At 44.1% G+C, this 21217-nt stretch overlaps 3 protein-coding genes across 4 annotated transcripts in view; 1 reads left to right on the top strand and 2 right to left on the bottom strand.

The window, feature by feature from the left end:
- Positions 1-27: 27 nt before the first annotated feature.
- Positions 28-1460, bottom strand: LOC148909887 (uncharacterized). Its single transcript, XM_089033046.1, has one exon. The coding sequence runs from the start codon at positions 1057-1059 to the stop codon at positions 46-48; it is 1014 nt and encodes a 337-aa protein (XP_088889172.1). The 5' UTR covers positions 1060-1460; the 3' UTR covers positions 28-45.
- On the bottom strand, positions 1105-2141 carry LOC148909886 (uncharacterized). Its single transcript, XM_089032448.1, has 2 exons — positions 1302-2141; positions 1105-1182 (listed from the first exon to the last, which is right to left on the bottom strand). The coding sequence occupies exons 1-2, from the start codon at positions 2139-2141 to the stop codon at positions 1105-1107; spliced, it is 918 nt and encodes a 305-aa protein (XP_088888574.1).
- A 2467-nt stretch (positions 2142-4608) lies between these two features.
- The window catches only part of LOC116303942 (SH3 domain-containing kinase-binding protein 1), a 32814-nt gene continuing 16205 nt past the window's right edge, over positions 4609-21217 (top strand). For both annotated transcript variants that reach the window (XM_089033270.1, XM_089033271.1), the window contains exons 1-5: positions 4609-4738; positions 4839-5045; positions 6525-6764; positions 8453-8655; positions 9568-9628. In XM_089033270.1, coding sequence (XP_088889396.1) covers positions 4735-4738; positions 4839-5045; positions 6525-6764; positions 8453-8655; positions 9568-9628 — 715 coding nt within the window. In that variant the 5' untranslated portion in view covers positions 4609-4734. The remainder of the gene's footprint in view (positions 4739-4838; positions 5046-6524; positions 6765-8452; positions 8656-9567; positions 9629-21217) is intronic.

Here is a 21217-nt window from a genome sequence, read left to right as displayed (position 1 = left end):
CGCAGTAGAATAAGAAAGGCACTATCCGACGACAAAGACAGTACTTTATTTCGATAAACGTGCCGAGGCTGAAGCCAATACCTCCACTGGGGATCTGATATATCGCTGGTAGGCGTTGCTGGACCACCGGCCCATCGACTGTATCAGGTGATCGGGAACTCCGTTTCGGGCTGCTACCGTAGCCGCGCCTATTCTAAAACTATGGCTGGAATAGTTCCCTGGAATATTCGCCAACAACAAGAGTTTTCTAAGCCAGTTGGTAAGAAGAGGGCGTGTCAACGGTTGACCAGATTGCAACAAAATCAATGGCCCTGGGGAATCTCCTCTGATCTTCAGATACGCTAATAGAGAATGGACTGCGCACAAAGGAGGGGTGGCCCTACCCACGTAAACTCGACAACCCTTTCGGAATGGGTCAGTCTTAGACGCTTTAATATACACACAAAGACACGACGGCGCGTCTATAGAGTCTACTGCTATATCTTGCACGCTCAAGTGAATAGCTGAAGAATAACTGCTTAATTTAGGTACAGTAAACTCCGCAGAACGCATGAAACCAAAGTAAGCTAGGCAACAGGCTGCCCAAAACATTAAGTGATCCACCTGGGACATGTCCAAATGTCCATGAATCAACCACATAATGTCATCAGTGATGGGTAAACGATCCGTGGCTTTGGTCCCGTGGACGCGTTTAATGCCTCTTATCACTCTCTGTAGTCTTGGCCGGTCAAGCAAGGGGTCAGGAAAGCCTTGCTCTACGTGAAGCGCACGGACTGCCGAAAGGTAGGCCTTAATCGACGCATGGTTCAAGGACTGAGACAAGAATGACGCGAACAGGCACAAAGTCCATTCATCTGCTGGACAGACAGAGCCGTCCGCGTGGGCTTTTCCAAACTGCAAGCAAAAGGCTGTAAATCTGTTCTGGGCGCTTGCGTAGGATCGTCGGGTGCTCTGAGCTAATCCCTCTTTCATCAGCTCTCGGCAACGGGCTTCTAGAGCTGAGATGTGAAGTCCTCCAACACGTGACCCGGGATCTGAGTGGGCACGGGCCTGGCTCATGGGGCTAACTGCCGAAAGTCCTGCCAACGGAAGCGGGAAAGTGCGTCAGCAATTGGGTTCTGTACACCGGGGACATGAACCGCAGAGAAGGTAAAGCTGAACTGCGCTGCTGCTAGCAGAAGACTACGAAGTAGATGCATTATGCACGGGACTTTAGACGTTCTCGAATTAAGGATAGACACCACCGCCTCATTGTCAGACCTGAACCTGACATGAAGCAGCCGCCAATGTCTTCCCCAAACGTGTGCCGCAACAGCAATGGGGAAAAGCTCTTTGTATGCAATTGAGAGGGGCTTCTGGGTGGCAAACCAAATGCCATTGAACCACTCTTCCTTGAAAAAGGCGCCGTATCCCAGTGAGCCAGCGGCGTCGGACGTAACTTCGATTTGCGCCGGTGTCGTCATACCAGGATGCAGCCAAAAACCAACACCGTTCCACGTTTCCAGGAACTGACGCCACCACTGGAGATCCAGATGAAACTCGGCGTTTAAACGAATCGGGTGGTTAGCATTCCTGAAGCAGCAAAGCAGATTTATAATGCGCCTGATAAACGTTCTCCCTGGCCAAACCACCTTAGCTGCATGGTGGAGGAGGCCAATAAGAGATTCGAGTTCGGTCTTGCGACACCATTGGCGGTTTGCCCAAGAGTTAACTAATGCACGCACTTTGCCCAATTTATGTTCTGGGAGACGCGCAATTTGCCTAATGGAGTCCAGTTCGATGCCCAGGACAACTAGGGTCGTCGCCGGGCCTTCACATTTTTCAGGGTGAAGAGGGATTCCAAGACTTGCGCAGACACTGATAGCCGTGCCGAGATTGCGGCCGCAAACCCCGGAACCTGGAGGACCCGCGGTAATGAAGTCATCCAGGTAATGAAGCAAATCTGACACCTGATAGTTGTTGGTCAAGATCCATTCCACCACCGCCGCAATTGAATCAAAGATACAAGGGGCAGAGCGTAGCCCAAACGCGAGAGCTAAATCGACGTAAAACATGCCGCGCCACTTCATGCCGAGAAGATAACGGTCCGATGGGTGAACCGCAACGTTACGGTAAGCCGACTGCACGTCAAACTTAGCCATCATCGCCCCCACGCCCAATCTACTAACCATTCTGATAATGTCGTCCACTTTGATGTATTGCAATGAAAATTGGTCCGCATTAATGCCATCATTAACGCTAGCGCCCTCGGGTGACGATAAGTCCACGATCAAACGCCATTTACCTGGCTGCCCGCTCTTGGGGATGACCCCGAAACTACTGATGTGTAAATCTGGTAGGGGGGAGTGGGAAAAAGGGGGCCCGACACCCTGCCTAATGCCACTTCGTTGGCCAAGTACTCGTCGATTACGACTGGGTGCTCCTCGGCTGATTTTTTATTTCGCCTTGCAGATCGCAGCTGTGGCACATTGCTGAAGCCTAGGCGAAACCCCTCCTGAATACCGTTTAGAATATAAGAAACTCGGTCTTGGTCAGGGTGGTGTCTTAATCCCATAGCGAACCTTTCAACCCTGAGCGGGGTGACACTGGAAACTGGAGGGAGCGCGAAGGCGGCTGAAACGAAATTAATTAGGGGTAAGCTGGAAGCGGGGCAATACTCCAACAGCTATAACAAACGGCCCACGAGGGGGGGGGGGGGGGGGTTGGGGAGGCGGCTCAATTCAATGGACGCAGCACACAACACAGTCAACTGTAATACCAGAACCCTCGACATTGATATCAGCTTATTGAAGGGGTCTAACCTGGCTAACTACTGGTAAATAGATAAATCAATATATAACTAAATAATAATAGGAGAACTTTAATCGGCCAGCCCAACAGTACCAACCCAAATAAACAAACGAGGGGTGGTATGGCAGCAGTTAATTGCAGCGTCAAACTGTTTTTCGTTACGTGTTTCGTTACGCTGCGAAAACCGTAGGTATAACGGGTTAACTCTGTCTTGAAGTGGGACAGACGACGCCGGGGGGGGGGGGGGGGGGGGGGGTAACCTCCAATCGAGCTAAGAACGGAAAGCAGCAACAGCGGGAACGATATAACGACAGCGAGTGGCGAGACTCGCGGCAAACGGTAACGACAATATACGAAGGGGAGGCAGCTTCGCTCCCACTTCGACGGCACAACAGCAGAGTCAACGTCTACGCTCTCTCGCACGAGACAGCACAGGCGACGCGGAACGTTCCCTCAGCTTAAGCGACGAGGATTGCGACTCAGGGCACTGTGGCTCCCGGTGCGAGCCCGAGCACTTAGCACAACAGTGAGCGTACCGACAGGGAGAATAAGGGGAGGTGCAGCGACCACGGTTCCACGACAAGCATACCGTTGTAGATGAGGGCCTTGCAGTAGAGCCAGCCGTGTGAAAATTATAAAGTTGCACGTTTAGCTGAGACCAATCAGTTAGTTGTAACGCGGCTGCATATTCGCGGAAAGCCTGATCGTAGCCCATCCAAGCTCGTCCATTGAACAAACGGTAGGTGCGAAGGATCAACAACTTGTACTGAAGCAAATCCCTCCAGCGAAGCGGGTTAAAGGCTGTGACCACGAGTGTGTAGACAGAAAAAGCTTCTGACCAACTAACAATGTCGTCAAACCGACGCTTTGGCTTTTTAGGCTGGCTAGTGAGTACTAGCCTACCATCTAGCATGAGCTGGGGCTCGTCAGAATCCGAGCTAGGGACCAAATTAGCTGGTACGAGGTCGTTCAAATCAATAAACCTCCCTGTGACGATCTGAGCCACCAGTTTTGAAGGTATTGGGGAATATCCCGGACCCACAACAAACGGTTGGTGCAAAATAACAGGCAGTGGGCTCTGGGAACCCGTGGAAGCGGGGACTGAACTCGTTGCACCGAGACTACTGGTAGTTGAAGTTAAAGTTGATGTACTCGAGGCGGCAGGAAAAGAGAAAGTGTTCAAAAAAGACGGGGCAACCATTGAGGACCTACCTCCAAGAGTTCCGGGCTGATTTAGTAGAATCCCCGCTCCTGTCTGCAATAATTGGCTGGTCCTTTGGGCAAGGGAAGAGGGCGGCAACCCAACATTATCATTCGCCTGACTCGAAGCTCTGCTGGCCATTGAACGGTCGACTGCTCGCTGGATGGCTTCAACAATCTGTGAAGAAAGCTCTACAGGTACCTGGGAGACCGTCACCACACTCGGCGAAGAGCTAGTAGACTCTCCCGATGATGCAGCCTCGTTATTCATGTTGTATGACGGTGTAAACACCCCAAAACAGGCAAAAGTGATGATAAACAAAAATTTTTTTGCTGCACGCTCACAGCCAAAGCTACCAAGACTGCTGGCAAAGCTGCCACTAAGTCCTTAGCAAAAACGCGCCCCATTCCCCACCCCCACCGCATATTATTGGGGTGGGTAGCCGCTGGCCGCTACGACTCGGTTTTAACTTGCCTGAATTTCATTCATGCTCATGTAAAAGGTAAATTTTTAAAAGATTAGACTGGAGTCGGAAATAAGATGCGTGACATTTTGCGTTACAATATAGCGTGACAGGCGAGGTTTCCTTCTCCATACCCATGATTCCCAGCGGGTATGTTGTTGTAGAAGGAACTCCTACCAACTGGAAATAAGTGTCAGCGTTTTAAACTCCAACTTTAAAATATGTCCATTTTTTGCCTTTAAAAGCGTTCAATTCAGCTAAAAACCATTGTGCATCCAACATGAGTAAGTACTCTATCTCGAAGAGCGTAAGCAAAAATTATTTACGACTTTTGGAAGTTTTGAGGAAGAGTTTTTTTGCATCGTCTTATTGCTTCCGTTTCAGGTCGACGAGCAAGGGTTACGTTCGACTACAAGGCGACAGAGAATGATGAATTGGATTTAGCAATCGGCCAGATCATCGAGGATATAACAGACGAGGATGAAGGCTGGTGTAAAGGGTTCCTGGATGGAAAGACAGGACTTTTTCCGAACAACTTTGTGGAGTTTATTGCTGGTGAAGCTCCCCCTCATTCAAAGCCCCCTTCCAAAGGTAAATAAAAACTTCGAAATTTAAATCATTGGAATTTAAATTGCAATATCCATTGAAAATATTTAGATTCTGATTTCAGCTTTTATTTCTGAATTCCAAAGAGATATTATCTTTCTTAAGTTCTTCGATTTTTGGTATGTTTTTAATGAAATATCCGGCTATGGCCGACAAGGCTTTAGCACTCTGCTGAGATCTAACTTGAATTTGACGTTATATGCATAATGAGATAAGACTTATAATTTATGGTTAACCAAGCGTACGATCTCTAAAAATTAAAAGTTGTTCCCTTTATCAACACAACTCCAAAATAACTGTATTAATTGTTTAAAAGAAAGCACAAGTTTAGACATATCTTTGACCTTTTACTTTGTTTCTATAGTTGGAAGTACAATTTTTCATTGTTTGTATCTGTCTGTGTCGTTTTTATTAGCCTCATCTTTTGACGTATATCCAACCATCCATTTCTACGTTATCATTTTGTTATTATACGACTTATTTATCAAAGTAATCTCTTGTTTTTCACACCTAAATTTATTTGGTGAGTTTTAATACTGAATGCCTTGGATTGAATCCAGGAATTATGAGCAGTATGGTAATTAGGTCGTAGGATTTTCAGCCATTGGATTAAAAATAAAAACATATAAAGTGCTTTGAGTCTCACTATTGAATAGGTGACGTCAACTAAATTAGATTAGTTATTTACTATTTTAGATGACGTCACCTAAATTTGAAACTACGAGTAAACAGCTACTGAGATCAGGGGGAGAAACGATGATACAAATGAATGTCTATTCACTCATTCTCTAGTAAATAGAACAAACCCCTGGATTAGCATGACTGTTATTTGGCGTGCTTTTACTATTTTAGGTGACGTCAACTGAATAGTTATCTAAGTTAGATAAATTTATCTAACTACTATTCAATGGTGAGACTAAAAGCACTCTACTAGAATAAGTAGGAATAAATAGAGGAATTCGAATTTTTCTAATTCTGTTTACAGACCTTGTCTTGTATTGTTTCAGTGCTATTAAACAGTGGATTCACTCGGAGATTAAGGGAGACAGTTTGAAGATACCCCTAGATGTGTCAACCCAGCTTAATTCATGGTGGTACTCCATACCACCCCCCCTTCCACAGGGGCAACATTCAATGCAGACAGGGTCGTCTTGTATGTTGTCATGTAGTGAGAAAATTGTTGTGACCGACCCTAATGACAAAGGAGGCTATCACAGATGGGGATTGGAATTTCCAAGGGGTGGAGAGAGTCTGAGGAGGGTATATTATACTAGTTTCAGAAAATATCCATACCTCTCCCACAGAGGAGGATTGGAATTTCCAAGGGGTGGGGAGGGTCTGAGGAGGGTATATTATGTAGCTCTAGAGAATATCCTTACCTCCCTGACAGAGGAAGGCATGTGGTAAGGAATTAATAACAATATTGTGCCCAAACTAAAATGGTTTAATTAATTTGTCTCACAGATTCCTTAGCTGGTAAAAAAGCTAAAGTTCTCTTTGATTACGATGCTCTTAATGAAGATGAACTGTCATTAAGAGATGGAGAAATAATTGAAGTGATCTGTGAAGTAGAGGAAGGATGGTGGGAGGGGAAGTTTGGTGGTAAATCTGGTGTCTTTCCGTCAAATTTTGTTGAACTTGTGAAAGAAAATGAACCACCTCCACTTCCTCCACCTAAAGAAGAGATGAAGGAACCTGGTCTAGGTAAAGTGTGCATCTTCTTTGTAAAGTATTAAAATTTCTTATCAACTCAATGATATAACTAGCCTCTCATCTTGAGTTCTTCATGAGTAAAGATCTCAAGGCCCAAAACTTTGTTACTCCGTCCTTGTGTTACTAAGTCAGCATTTAAAGTGCCTATCACCCTTCTGACAATATTCTCAGTATTGATTCTACATGGAATAAGATGTCGATTAACCTGAAAAAAATTCATAGTTTGAGTGCAGCTTCTTGTAGTTATGAAGGCTTTTCCATGCCATATGCTAATGCGGTGACGTATGAGGAGGCATTTATGGTTATTTGTTGTTCCTCGTAATTCGAAACACCGGCTTCTATGTGAAAAATAGCATGCAATAATTTTTATAAGAGCAATGGGGAAAACAATGACGTATTTCAAATTTAATTTATCTGTGCCAGTAAGGTTTTGTATATTAAATGATTACTCCTCATACGTCACAACATTAGCATATGGCATGGAAAAACCTTTATAACTTCAAGAAGCCGCACTCAAACTATGAAATATTTTCGGGCTTTTCCACATCTTACCCCATGTAGAATCAATACTGTGAATATTGTCAGAAGGGTGATAGGCACTTTAATAGAAAGTGGCTAACAAAGCTGTGGCCATTGTTCAATCATTGAATTGGAATTTCCAAGTTGACAAAGTTACTTGTTTAACTGCCATGTGTTACAAAGGCAATACTTAAAGTGCTACTATGACAAAAATCGCTCAAACTTGGATTCAGCTGAAACTTCCTAAGAATACTCTTTAAAGGTTCAATAATCACTGTATGAAGTGTTTTCTCGATATTCAGGACGGAAGTATGATATTTTTACGATTATTTTTTGGAGTCTGTGACGTCATACACTCAACATCAAACATTGCTACATATATTTCTTTGTATATAAATCCTTAATTTATTTTATTCCTATGAAGCCCAAAGGGTGGCTAATGTGCTTATTTCACATTACTTGTGATTATAATTCATATTTTGGGGTGTTTGGGTATTTCTTTCTCCCTTTACTACTGATATTTTGATCATAAACTACAAAGAAATGTATGGTACGATGTTCGATGTTGAGTGTATGACGTCACAGACTCCAAAAAATAATCGTAAAAATATCATACTTTCGTCCTGAATATCGAGAAAACACTTCATACAGTGATTATTGGACCTTTAAAGAGTATTCTTAGGAAGTTTCAGCTGAATCCAAGTTTGAGCGATTTTCGTCATAGTAGCACTTTAATAGCCAGTGGCTATCAAACTTGTGGCACTTGTTCCATGATTGAATTGGAATTTAGGAGTTGATTTTTGTGAAGGAAGGAAAACCAGAGAACCCGGAGAAAAACCCTTGAAGCACAGGAGAGAACCAAAAAACAATTTTACTCTCATACAATGCCAAGCCTGTTAGGACTCCAACCCAGGTAGTATTAATGAGAGGCGAGTGCTGTCACCGCTACATCACCTACAGTATGCTACCATTGTCATTGCAGTGCGACCTGTGAAGTTTGATGTTTCCTTCGCCAACTAGCATTTCAACAACCAATGTGTAGACTGATTTAAAGATATTATTTCCTGATTCTCTAAATTTTTAAATTCGGTCAAAAATTTCCCATTGAAACAGGCTATTAAAACCACCCAATAACATCATTTTCCCCCTTTAATTTTCAGATGAAGAAGAAGGAAACAAGAGAGCTTCCATTATTGGTCAGGCGAAGAAGATGGGAGGAGGGATGGGCTTTGGAAACATCATCAACGCAGGTGTTCTCTCTGGAACAAGGTTAAAGAAGGTCGATGCAAAGCCAAAGAAGGAGCCTGAACCTGAAGTAAAACCACAGCCAGATGTTGGGCCATCCCTCAAGAAATTGTCTACTGTAAGAACCTTGTATGGTTGAAGCACGTAGTATGGACACTCCCCACTTGGGGAATCAAGGGGGCGTAGAATTAAAGTGCAAATGAACCCTTTGACAATACATTCAGTACTGGTTCTGCATAAAGTAAATAGTTGATTGGTAAAATATTTCTTGATTTGAGTGATGCGTCTCTAAGTTATGAAGGTTTATACTTCCAATATGTTAATGATGCTGATGTCAGGTAAGGTATTTGAGTGTTTTTGTTGTAACTAGTAATACTAAATGCTGGTCATTTAGAAAATAAAAATTTTAATAGCTTTCATGTAAACCATGAGTAAAATAATGATGCTTTTTAAATACTGTATCTATGAACCAGTTCGATTTTGTATATTTAATTAAGCCTTAATAGATGTCACACTTATTAGCATATTGGAAGTATAAACCTTCATAACTTAGAAACGCATCACTAAAATCAAGAAATATTTTACCATTCAACTATTTACTTCATGTAGAATCAGTACTGAAAGTATTGTCAAAGGGGTTTATTTGCACTTTAAGATTGGCATATAGCAGTATTACATTGGTGTCTATCCTCTCGGATCTTGGGTTTGATTCCAGGACTTGTAACATATTCTCTAGTTTAATTTCCAGAGTTGAAGGGAGGAGAGCTTGGTGCAAAGCTTTCTGTTAAATCCACAGGGACCTTTTCATTATTTTAAACACATCCAGGTCCAAGAATTTACAAATTGATAATGTTTCCAGTGCAAGGGATCAACCTTCTTCAAGAAATAATGCTTCTGATTGGTTATACAACATTCTTGAAGTATTTCTAGGTGCCCACCGTTTTTCAAGTAGCACTGTAATTTGACCCTCCCCTTTGCCCCCATTCCCACCCTTTGACATTGACCAGTAATCTTACTATATTTTGTTTAGGGATCCTCTGTTAAGAGAAAGGCTCCTCCAGTCCCGCCACCTCCAACTGCTGCTGTTCCAGGTAATCTTCTGGAAATGACTTCATTGTCTTTGGATAGAGGATGAAACATTTTTTCATGAGCTTAATATGGTTTTGCTTTGGGTCTCAATTAAGTGAATTCTTGATATTGAGTTCATATTTTACACTCCTAAATACACTGTTTTACGCTCTGTAGCAAACACTACAGAAACATTGTAGATGAACTTAGTAGTATAGGGAATGGGGGTTCCAGCGCAATCTCAACACGGGCAAGACCCGTGTCAAAAATCCACCTACGGAAACAACCCACTCCAAGCGTGGTTGGGGGCAACAGCGCAAATATGTTAGTCTATATATGGAGTGCGAAGATTGTAAAGAGTTTGTTTATGATTTCTGTGTAAAGTGCTTGAAACCCAAGTTTGTTACCCCACCACCAAATAAGTATATTTGTTGTGACAAGAAAATGCAAATAGAAGACGACACGTCAGCACAGTGTTACGAATGTGGTAAAAATATTCGTAATGCCGTGCCTTGTGCTACCAGGGAACAATATTATTCCAACGGAGGTCGTAAGAAGACGCCATACAAAAGAATAAAATACTTTAGGGACTGGATGAGTCATATCCAAGGTTATCGACCGGTATATTTAGACAACGAAGTAAAGAAGAAAATCATAGACCATTTAGAAGAGCCAACCCCACAAAGTCTACGGAAGACATTGAAAAAATTAAAACTAGGGAAATATTACAAAGCTATTCCCTATCTTTTGTCTGAAATTACCGGTAAGTCTATTCCCGAGGTTTCTGATATGACAAAAGCCGAGTGGATGTTTTGTCGGCTGGATAAAGATATTCCTTATTACCCTGACGTAATTTACGAAATATTCCATGAAATAGACCCCAACCACCCCCTGTTAGGATGGATTCCAAGGCGATCGACATAATAATGATAACAGCTTTGACCGTGGGGTTTTTACTTTCACGTGGCGGAAGTGGCGTGCCTAGGAAGAACAATGAGTTGTTCACGTGTAAAACAATAGACAACATTCCGATCATGCCCCTTCGCCTTAACAACCAGCAAGTTTGAAAGTAGACTCGATATTCACTTTTAAAATCGCTGGTTGTTAAGGCGCTCAGGAATGTGCCGACGTCAATGATAGCTTCAGACATTTGATTACGCATATGACCCAGACAGCCGGCGTTCGATATGTAAATAGAATCCCGTCACGCTCTTTTCGAAGCAGATGTTTACTGAGCAAGCTTTCTTTGAAGCTCTTCTTTTGCCTCCTGGTAGATCTTTTTGCGAGATTCCTCGGAAAGATCTTTTACGACTGTTTTTTTATTCCTTATGTCCGTCTTTAATTTCTCGTACTTTTCCTCTTCAGCTAAGATAAGCGAGAATTCTGCGTTGTCTATCTTTCTGTCACGCAAAGCCTTTGAGACAAGGTCAATGATAGTATTTACTTTAGCCCTTGACAGAGCTATTGTCGTGTCATGCTTGGATATCTTGCTTGACAACTGTTTCATAACGCCTGTTGTAACAGCCGAAATAATACCGCAGACGGCGCCGACGCTAGCCAAAGGAACTCCAACGATTATTCCCGGTCCAGTAAGCGAAGTAGCAACGCCAGAGCCTGTTAACGCCACGGACATGGAGCCGGAAGTTATCGCGATTTTATGTAGCGTACTCCGGGCTCTAACGTACTTTTTTCTAACTTTTTCATAGTGTTTTGTTTGCCCTTCCAAGTAAGCCAGGATTAAGTTCGCTTTATTCAGACGAAAGTTTTCCGCGTTTAATTCGTTAGGTCCCTCCTTGGGTAGATCAGGATAAAGTGGAGGTGCTGATGGTATAACATCCATTATATATACTAATGTACGACGCTTTTGGGAATGATATACAGGAGCAGCCACATCACGACAACCGGGATTACTGGAACTGGAGGGCCTTCAGGAAGATGTTTCCACATGCGGATGCTAGTAAGTTCGAAAGAAGACCCGATGGTATTTACTATAACGGCTCCAGAATGTACAGTAATGAGGATTTGAAACCTACGCTGGTTAATCAGATAGACAATCAACTGAAGAATTCTGGTTATGTTGAACATAAGCCTAAGCCAACATATGTCGAACATAAGCCCGTGCAAGGTTGGTCAAAGGAATTATTGCTTGGTACCAGTACTTATCCGATACCCGCGGTTCCATTTGATGAACAACCAAGCTTGGATTTAACGTTGAACATGCGGATTTTTAACAAGCATTCCTTTCCGTTAAAGGTGCGAGATATCTTCAAAAACGTGCCCATTAATCATACCACCGCTAAGGAATCTCACGAATGGTTAAGCGCTCCTAATATGCGTTATTGGCCGCAGCAGTTGAACTTTGCGGTTTGGTGTGCCACCGGCGGTTGTGGGGTAAGCGCAAACTTGATGAAGAATTCGATATTTATGTTTCACTTTCACTTTACGGTGAGGCGAATACTGCATGAGATGGGTGTTACTGCATTACCAGGAGATGCTGCGTTTTATCCAAGAGATAACAAATACGACGTTCCTGCTTACGACCGACTTTGTAAGGAGTTCGGTGTTGTAGGGAAGGATTTCCGATGCACTGCCGGTGCTAACGATGGTTTGGGACATATTTGGGCTTATTGGGGGATTGGTGGACACGAGCTAAGTGATAAGGAAGTTCATGCATTGAATCTACGATGGAACACTGGGTATCACAAAGAAACTCACGACAGTAGCACCTTCTTTGAACCAAACGCTAAGACCACTAAGGAAGTTAGAGACGGGCCTTTATTCAAAGACGAGGGCGGTAAGTATGCAGGGGCTAATCCACTGATTATCAAAATTACCAACGACGAGCAAACAAAGCAATATCTTAATTTCATACCCCCAGAAGGTAAAGGACTAACCAAAGCCGGCCTTGCCCGTTTAAACCGCAGCATAGAAGCTTACGTGTATTCTATCCTTGGAGCTCAGGTAAACACCCGATCCAGCATAGTGGGAAATACGGGCGCCGCAGAAGAAACGCGAGCCGAAGCTTTGATTCTATTCGAAAGTTCGATTTTGGAGGGCGACATTAGCAAGGGCGTACAGCGTTACCAACTAGCTATACAAAATTCTAAGGCCCGACTGGACTATGCCGTAGCCCCGGGTTGTTGGTTAATGCCCAGTAATTTATCTATAAATACTGGCTCTGTAGTAGGATACAACAACAAACTTCAACGAGCTACTAAGGATATGAAGTTTGGGGTGAATGACGTGAACTCTGACACTCTTAGGAACATTCCTCACTTCGTGGAGAAGCCAAAAAAGGAACACGCAGAAAAACCCGAACCAAAGAAACCAGTAAAGAAGGTTATGCCTGCGATACGTGAGGAATATGACCATAACTTACTAAAAGCCGGCCTAGCAGCTGCAAGCATTGGTCTGAGTTATTATATATGGCGATGAACAACCCCTACGTAGCTGGAGTAGATTGCGTTTATACGACTTACACAGGCGAGAAAAAATACACCCAAGCATCTTGGGTTGATGTCACGGGCATGTCCGTGAATTTGAATTATTCAGGTAAGAAATTGATCCTTTGTAGTATTTGCATTGGTACGGCGAGTGATGCAAACGTAGGATTTCGTTTCTGCGACGACAATGGAGTATTACAGCCCATGCGCGCGAAGACAAACAACAGAGAGCCTACACATTTCTCGGTAGAGCCGCCCGACACCAGCACCGAAAATCTCTCGGTTTGGACTTTTCACATGGTTGCTGATTGCCATGGGAAGGTAAAGTTGCAAATACGCGTAGATGACACGGCGTCGGCGTGCATAAATAGCATAGAAGATCAAAGAGATCGACCTTATAATCACGCGACCATCAGCACTCTTACAGTGTTAAGCCTGTGAGAATCTGTGATTCTTAAATTATATGAATCCGCATTTAAGTGAAACGCATTACGTTCACTACTTAGACGTAAAGGAGTACGCAAGGCATGAGTGGTTTGATATGGGAATGTGGGTTGAAGTTGGAGGTCCTGCGTTAGTCATTTGCACCATTAGCATTAACACGGGAGTGAGCGCGAATGTGGGGTTTAGGCTTGTCGATGAGAATGACGAGCCTTTGCCCCCCTATCGAACTTCCCCGAACAGCAGAAGAGCGGCCCACTTTTCGATGGAGCCAAACAAATTTAGCGGAGAAGATCTGACGCCGGTCACGTTTCATATGGTAATTAATTGTAAATATGCTAAGTTACAAATATTTCCTGATGACGGTAGCAACGATGGGTCGACGCCGGGCCACGCAAGGATAAACAGCATTGGCGTGGGTAGCAATATTATCGATGCGGTTTGGAGTCATAAACCCATTTCCACTATGAGCGTGCTGCCGCTAGCCCCAAATTATCAGGGCGGCGCAAATACTATCTTTCATCATCCTCAATCAAGGACGCGGAAAGAGCGCAGCAATTCTAAGGACAGGAAATCCAAGGTCCCTTCATCGACCTAGCTTCTTCAGGAGTACCACCCCAATAGCGACAACCAAGATCCAAATGTTATTCCCCACGAACTTCAACAGTTCTCCGCCGGCCCTAAGTGCCAAGGAAACAACCGAACCCAGCAGCCCAGGCAAGCCGGCCGCCATCTTTTTTCCCAAGTCCGTCAGCCCATTGCCTAATTTCTTTACGCCCGCGCCCGTAGCCTTAAGCGCGTTAAGGATTACCCCTACTACGCTCGAAATAGCGACCGCGAATGCCAGCGGAAGACCATACTTCACCAGAGCTCTTTTTACCTTTTCCTTGGTGGTAAGCCCCAATTCTCTTTCCAGGTTGTCCTTTTGCGCTTGTAATTCCGCAACCCTCTCCTGAAGGGCTTCTACTTCCCTTCGGGCTGCCTCCCTTTCTTCTTCGGGGCGCGCCTGGTCATTGATTATTTCCTGCTTTTCGGATATGTTTTTTTCCAGGTCTTCGATGGCCTGATCTCTTTGCTGGATTTGCTCTTCTTTAATGTTGATTTCAGCAACTAACTGCCGCCGCTCCACCAAAGAACCCTCTATGGTGGTACGTAAGTCCTTGGCTTCTTCCTTGCTTATATCCAGGTCTTGCAGGGCGAGATTGAATGCCCTTTGGGCGCTGTCTTTTTCGCGAAGAGAAATGTCTCTTTGTTCTCTAAGTTCTAATATGCGTTGATTCTTGTCGTCAAGTTCTCTCTTTTGAGCATCAAGGAGTAGTCGGTTTTGCCGTATGTAATCTGCTTCCCTTTCCTCCATCGCTTGCTTTAGCTCTTCTACTTCCCTTATCGCCTCAAGACCTTTTTGTTGCCGCTGCATTATGGTCTTAACTCTTTCGACGGCTTCGTCAATATTCTCACTATTTTCTCTCATTCTTTCGGGTAAGTTGGGTTCTCCTAATGCCTTTCTAAGGGTTGGAGGAATATTTTTATCTGCGTAGTATTTACCATTTATGCCCCTGATGACATATGGATGAGCATTAGACCTATTTAACCTTGCTACTACGACTTCCCTGCCCCATTCGTTATCCGCGTCAAACATTACTTGGACTTTGTTTGGATCCCAGTTTGGGAATTCTTCCTTGATCCTATCAAAGTCGTCCGGGGTTTCTTCCATGGATTCGTCCATTTGTTCCTGAACCCTACTAAGCCATGCAGCGCCGGGGGCTTCGGGGATGTTGCCGTCCGGACCAAAGCTGGTTTCCGCGGTTTTGCTCCTAGGAGGTTTCATCATCGTGTTACTACCAAAGTCGATGTTATCGAGCTTTATGTATTCTGGTATGGGTTTGCCTGGGTTCTTAGTGCGGTATTTGTCTAGGAAAGCCATCCAGCCGGCGCGGGCTCTTTTTCCAAACCGACGCACCATGTTACCTCGGAATTCCGTGGGGTCGTTGGTTTTAGGTAGTAAAGACTCGTATTCATCGTCGTTAATGTCGACTTGACCTTCTTCGGTGGTGGGGTCAAAATCCGTTCCTTCTACTTCCATTATATATGATAAGCTCAAAGTTAAACCCCAACGTATTACCTAAGCAGGTTGGCGGACTGAAAGCAGAACGCACCTTTCACCGGGTTACATTCACGCCTTCTAGCGCTAAGCCAGGTGAGACGCTGTATGTAGGCGTGCCCCGCCTAACGGATAACCTAGTATTGGTTCCTGGTACCCTGGCTTTAAGGTTCGACCTAGCGGTGCAGTCAAGCCCCACAGATGAAAGGATTATCGTTAACAACCTTGGTCGCAACATTGTTTCTAAGATGCGCGTAAAGTTCGCCGGGGAATCCCTCTTAGACTTAAACAACTATGACCTGTACACCACCTACAAAGATCTGTGGCTGACTGCATTCGAAAGGGCACAAAAAATAGAGCAGGGTATCGGTAGCGTAATATTACGTAAGGTTAGGACTCCCACCAAGACACAACCTACCGATTCTGGCGACGCAACTGACGTGGCAGATGCAAAGGCCATCAAGACAGCCTATGGTACTAAATACGTAATACCATTGGACTTTGAGGCTATTACCAGCCACGGGGTTTATTATCCTAGACAGTTGAGTGAGTTGCAGTTTGAAGTGACCTTAGCCAACATGGCTAACATCATTGGCGGGTTAAGCACTGCGTTGTCGGGAAGTATTCATCCATACGCCATTACCAACCTGGAATTGCAGTATGAAACCATACACTCCGAAGATCTAGCACGTAGCGCTGGCATGGAATACAGTGCTGGAAAGGCATTCTTGTACGACCACGCGGTAATGTACAAAACCTTTAGTTTCCTGGATAAGACAGACGCGGTAATTACTCAGAGCATTAATTTACCGCGTCGTAGTCTTACGGGGCTGATGTTGGTATTTATTAAGCCTTATGAAGCCGGTAAGCGCGACTCTGAAGCCTTTCATAACCCCGGCATCACCAACGTCGGGATTAGCATCAATGGAGTTCCAAATAAGGTGTATTCGCAGGGAATGAAGCCCTCAGACATCTACAGGGAAATAAAAAGAAAGTTTGGGGATCAAGTTGCACCCGGTGAGTTCTTTACCAATAAGTATGCACTGTGGATTGACATGCGAACCACCAACGACGAGGATTTACATGGGCAGGGGTTGCGTCTGGTAAATACCCAGGACGGCATTACCCTGGAAATCAAGCGTGACTTAAACGCTAGCGCAGGCGACTCAGACAAGATCAACGCATACATCTTCGTGGTGTCTGACGCCCAGTTGAGCGTAGAAATGAATCAGCTAAAGAGCGTTGCCTATTAATGACTCAGCCATTCTAAAGAAAAAATATCGTTGGTATATAATGCTCCGTGTATTCGAAAATAACGAAACTAAACTGCAATGCATAACGCAAGGCGATAAACTATACTTCAAAGCAAAGGAAGTAGCTGCTGCATTGGGTTATGAAAGGCCTAAAGATGCAATTAAGGTGCATGTTAGGGATAACTACAAGGTCAAACTCAGCGATTTAAGAGTGGAGGTGAATCGCCTCCCCCTGTATTCACAGCCCAATTCCCTGTACGTAACCGAATCAGGCTTGTATCAGTTAATATTCTCTTCAAAGATGAAAAAGGCAGAGGAGTTCCAAGATTGGGTCCTGGGGGAAGTACTTCCTGCGCTAAGGAAGACGGGTAAGTATGAGCTGGAGAAGCGCTTCGATAGCCCTAATAAGTTGGTATTCAAGATAGAAAATGAGTTCGATTTGCATAAAAAGCTTGTAGATTACATACGTAGATTTCACCCTCAAATGCTAATTGCTCCAGGTCTAGGAGAATTACAGGATTCCAGTCACAAGCGCATCACTTGCTGGCAGAAAGGTTATCAAGCAGGTCAACCTGACCTTTTAATCGTAAATGCTCATAAGGGATACAATGGACTCTGTCTGGAGTTGAAGACGCCCAAGGGCAATGGCGTGTTGTCAGATAAGCAGAAAGATATGATGGATAGATACCAGGATAATGGATATTTAACCATGGTAAGCAACGATTATGACTTACTCTGTAGGGAAATCAATGAATATGCCCTTGGAATACGCATACCTTGTCCTTGGTGCGTTAAGGCTTTCAAGTCACAAGATACTTTACGAATGCACCAAAGAATATTTCATAGATATAATGATAATTAAACAAACACACTGGCGCGATCTGCTGCAAGGAGTCTCATACCGAATAAAAAATTATGTCATGTTCGAGGACATCAACCGTTTGAGGTTAGTCTTGGAACGCGACGGTGAGGAGTACACATTATGGGCACCCGACTGTGTAAGGTATGTACTGCAAGGCGAAGAATACACCAACATACGTAGTCATGGTAAGGTCAATGGTCGATGGAAGTTTGACATCGAACGTAGAACTGAAGCTAATCCATTGTGTGATTAGTCATCCTCATGAGCGGTTAAGTATTGGTCTGCTACGTCGGACCTCATTTTTTCCGTCATTTCATACACCGATAAGGTAATAGTCACACCTCCTAAGAACGCTGCAATGTAAGGTAACATTATATACTTATTTTTTATTGTTATTTTGTTAAACTCCACTCCTTCCTTACCAACAGATAATGATCTAAGGGCTTAGGACCATCATAAAGACAGCACCAAATATGCTGATCGCTACGTCTACAACCACAATCTTCACAGATTCCTTCCCAATGTTCCCTATTCTCCCACCTTACACCTTCAACGTCGTCGAAACCAACGAAGATCTCATCTATTTCTTGCTTTAACTTAGTCAAAGTCCTGGACGTTTCTGTGGGACAACAACGCTCTGCTACGTCTCCATGGACTTCACAGACAATGTCTTCGAGATGATAACGACGACAGCGATATTTATGCCAGTTCTCCTCGAAGAAGGGTTGGTCACAGCGAGTACAGCAGCCTTTTAGACAGACTCTATTCTGACGGTGATATTGTAAGGCCTGTAAAGTAGACATCTCCTTGTTGCAATCATTGCATTTGGTGCTTTTGGTCTTCTGACAGACTTTCTTGGAAACGTGGTATTGTAGTCGCTGCTTGCTACTAAAAGTTCTATCACATTGCATGCACTTCATTATATGCATCTCATTTTTTATTGTTAAATTGTTAAACGATGGGGTCTATCTTTGAAATTAGTACATATCTTCCATTTAACAAAATAACAATAAAAAAGAAGACTTACCTACGATCTATCTTCCATTTAACAAAATAACAATAAAAAATAAGACTTACCTAAGAGCCTCTTTGCAATCGATAGGTCTACTTTGAACCTCATGATTCACTTATATCATCTAAGGTCCTTCTCGCCTTAGTATCCGCAGGACACCAATGCCCAACGAAGTCATCTTCAGGGAAATCCTTATTACAGTGAAAGCATTTACATTGCTTCTTCTTACGTGGCTTTGGTGTTGGTTGCACGGTAAACAAGCAATCCGCCGGTAACTCACTCGTAATGCAATCCATATATATGATCACAGAGGGTATCGAATGAAGTCCTTAACGGACTCCTTAGCCCACGTCGCAATCGTCAACAAGGCACCAAACCGTTCTGCGCGCTTCAGGTCGCACATTTCATCGTACAATTCCTGCACGCGCTCTTTTAACCGGCCTATCTCCTCCCTTTGCATTTCTATGGTGTCTCTTTTATCTTTTGCGTCGGCGACAATTCTTTGCACTGCTTCCACTGGTTCCATCTATATATGAACCCAGATCACATGCCTTGTAACGCTCTGATAGTAGGACCCACCGGCTGTGGAAAGACCCAGTTCATCGTGGAGCAGCTATTAGGATCCTTTAGATACCGCTTTGACTACATAGTGCTGCTTTGTCCCACCTACGTGAATAACCGCACCTGGGAAGGCATAGGAGTGAAAGATGACGACTTCTTCGTAGATATTTTAGACCCTAACGAGTTATCCAGCCATTTGAAGTTCTGGCACAAGCAATTCCCTAAAGATACACAGACTTTACTCATACTGGATGACATTGCCTGTGGGGACGACGTAAAAAAGCGCACCTCCGAATTAGTGAAGCTCGCTTTCAGCGGCAGACACGACAATATCAGCGTTTGGTTGCTCTCGCAGCAGCTTACCAGTGTCTCTAAACCCTTCAGGGAAAACATAGGCTCCCTAGTTGTCTTCTACACTCCAAGTAAGTCTGACCTGGAAACCATCTTAAGCGACTACGGCGGTGAGATATCCAAGGAACAGTTACACGAATACATGCGGCATTTAAAAACGCACCAACATTCCAAGATGATCTTCTCTTTGAGGTTTCCGTACGCGGTTGGAATCTTTGATTCCTAATGTATATGGACATTGAGCAGCTCTTAGATGAAGTCCCCACACAGTTAGATGAAAGTAACCTCAAGGAACAACTCAACATCCTTGTGTCTTCGGGGAAGTGCAAGGAAATGATAGGCAGGGAACTTACCCATGAGCAGGTTAATAAGCTGTCGGAAGAGGAAGTCAAGAAGTTCCATAAGAGGTATGAGGCTGCCCTTGCAAGTAAGACCACGGACGCCGTCGCAGACTCCGCCATCCGACTTGCGACTAAACTGCTTGGACTTGCGCTGCCCATAGACGACGTGGAGCAACTACAGAAGGACATAAGAGATGACTATGTCATATCCCAAGAACTTAAGATAACCTGTGGGTGGTTGTCTTTGAAGTGCGGTAAGTTAATGGCAGTCGCCTCTGCGGCGCTTCACGTAGCTCAGCACGTCGACTTGAAGGAGGTACTAGGTTCCTTTGGAACATCTTGGAAGGACTTCAAGAAGGACAGAGAAGTCGAAAAGGTCTTCCAGGCAGCACTTGCTGAGGTGCCTGATCAAGTCACCTCAAGTACTTAGTCAAGTCGTTGTCAAGTACTTAGTCAAGTCGTTGTCAAGTCATTGCCAAGTCATTGTCAAGTCGTCATCAAGTAACTTGTCAAGTCCTTCAAGTCCCTTAATATAAGATGAGTGGCACCGAAGAACAACCAGAAAAGGCTCCCGTAGAAGATACCAAGATTACCAAGGCTAAATCTCCGGGCAGAGTCGCTGCCGGAAAGAAGCTCGCGGAGATGAACAGGAAGAACAAAGCCAAAAAAGAAGAAAAGGTGGAGGAAAAAGAAGAGGAATCCTTTATTAATCCGGGATACGTCATTGGCGCGTTAGGAGTCGCTATAGCAGCAGGCAGCCTCTACTTACAATGGCGGGCAACGAAAAAGGTAGAACCACCAACGTATCGCGCACCTGTGGAGGTTAGAAAAAGTAAGATCCCTGAAATGGAGTAGATTTATCACCACGTACCGTGGCGACCTAGATTTTCCTTCTCGCTTTGTAATATAATGTCAACCGCGTTGTTGAAAACTGTTGAAGAGGCAGCTATCATTACTTCCATCGTTGCGGGTATTGGTTGGGTAGGTAAGAAAGTGCTCAAAGAAGACTTTACTGAAGACCCAAGCAAGAGCTTCGCTAATTTTGCTAAGATGACCGCTGCCGTTGGCGGGGCTATCATGGTAAAGGATTACCTACGGAAGGAAAAGTACCTACCTAATGTATAATGGTTAGCTTAGTCGCAGGTGGAGTCATTGCAGCTTTAGCATTTACAGGGGCTAATTATGGTGGTCAGTATTTGGATAGATTAGTTAGCGGTGATAGAAACGCAGAATCTATCGCCGAAAGG

This window comes from Actinia tenebrosa, unplaced genomic scaffold, assembly GCF_029948245.1.
Source record: "Actinia tenebrosa isolate PJP-AT-01 unplaced genomic scaffold, QUT_ActTen_1.0 PGA_scaffold1__47_contigs__length_23844297, whole genome shotgun sequence".
NCBI lineage: Eukaryota > Metazoa > Cnidaria > Anthozoa > Actiniaria > Actiniidae > Actinia > Actinia tenebrosa.
The sequence above is the reverse complement of the archived record's forward strand: the minus strand, read 5'-3'. Positions and strand labels throughout refer to the sequence as shown.

Excerpts from the sequence above, each read along its gene's own strand:
- LOC148909887 (XM_089033046.1), bottom strand. The coding sequence starts at position 1,059 with ATGAGCCAGGCCCGTGCCCACTCAGATCCCGGGTCACGTGTTGGAGGA.
- LOC148909886 (XM_089032448.1), bottom strand. The coding sequence starts at position 2,141 with ATGGCTAAGTTTGACGTGCAGTCGGCTTACCGTAACGTTGCGGTTCAC. Across the intron at positions 1,183-1,301 it reads CCATTGCTGTTGCGGCACAC|TCTTCTGCTAGCAGCAGCGC; the intron begins GTTTGGGGAAGA and ends TCTACTTCGTAG.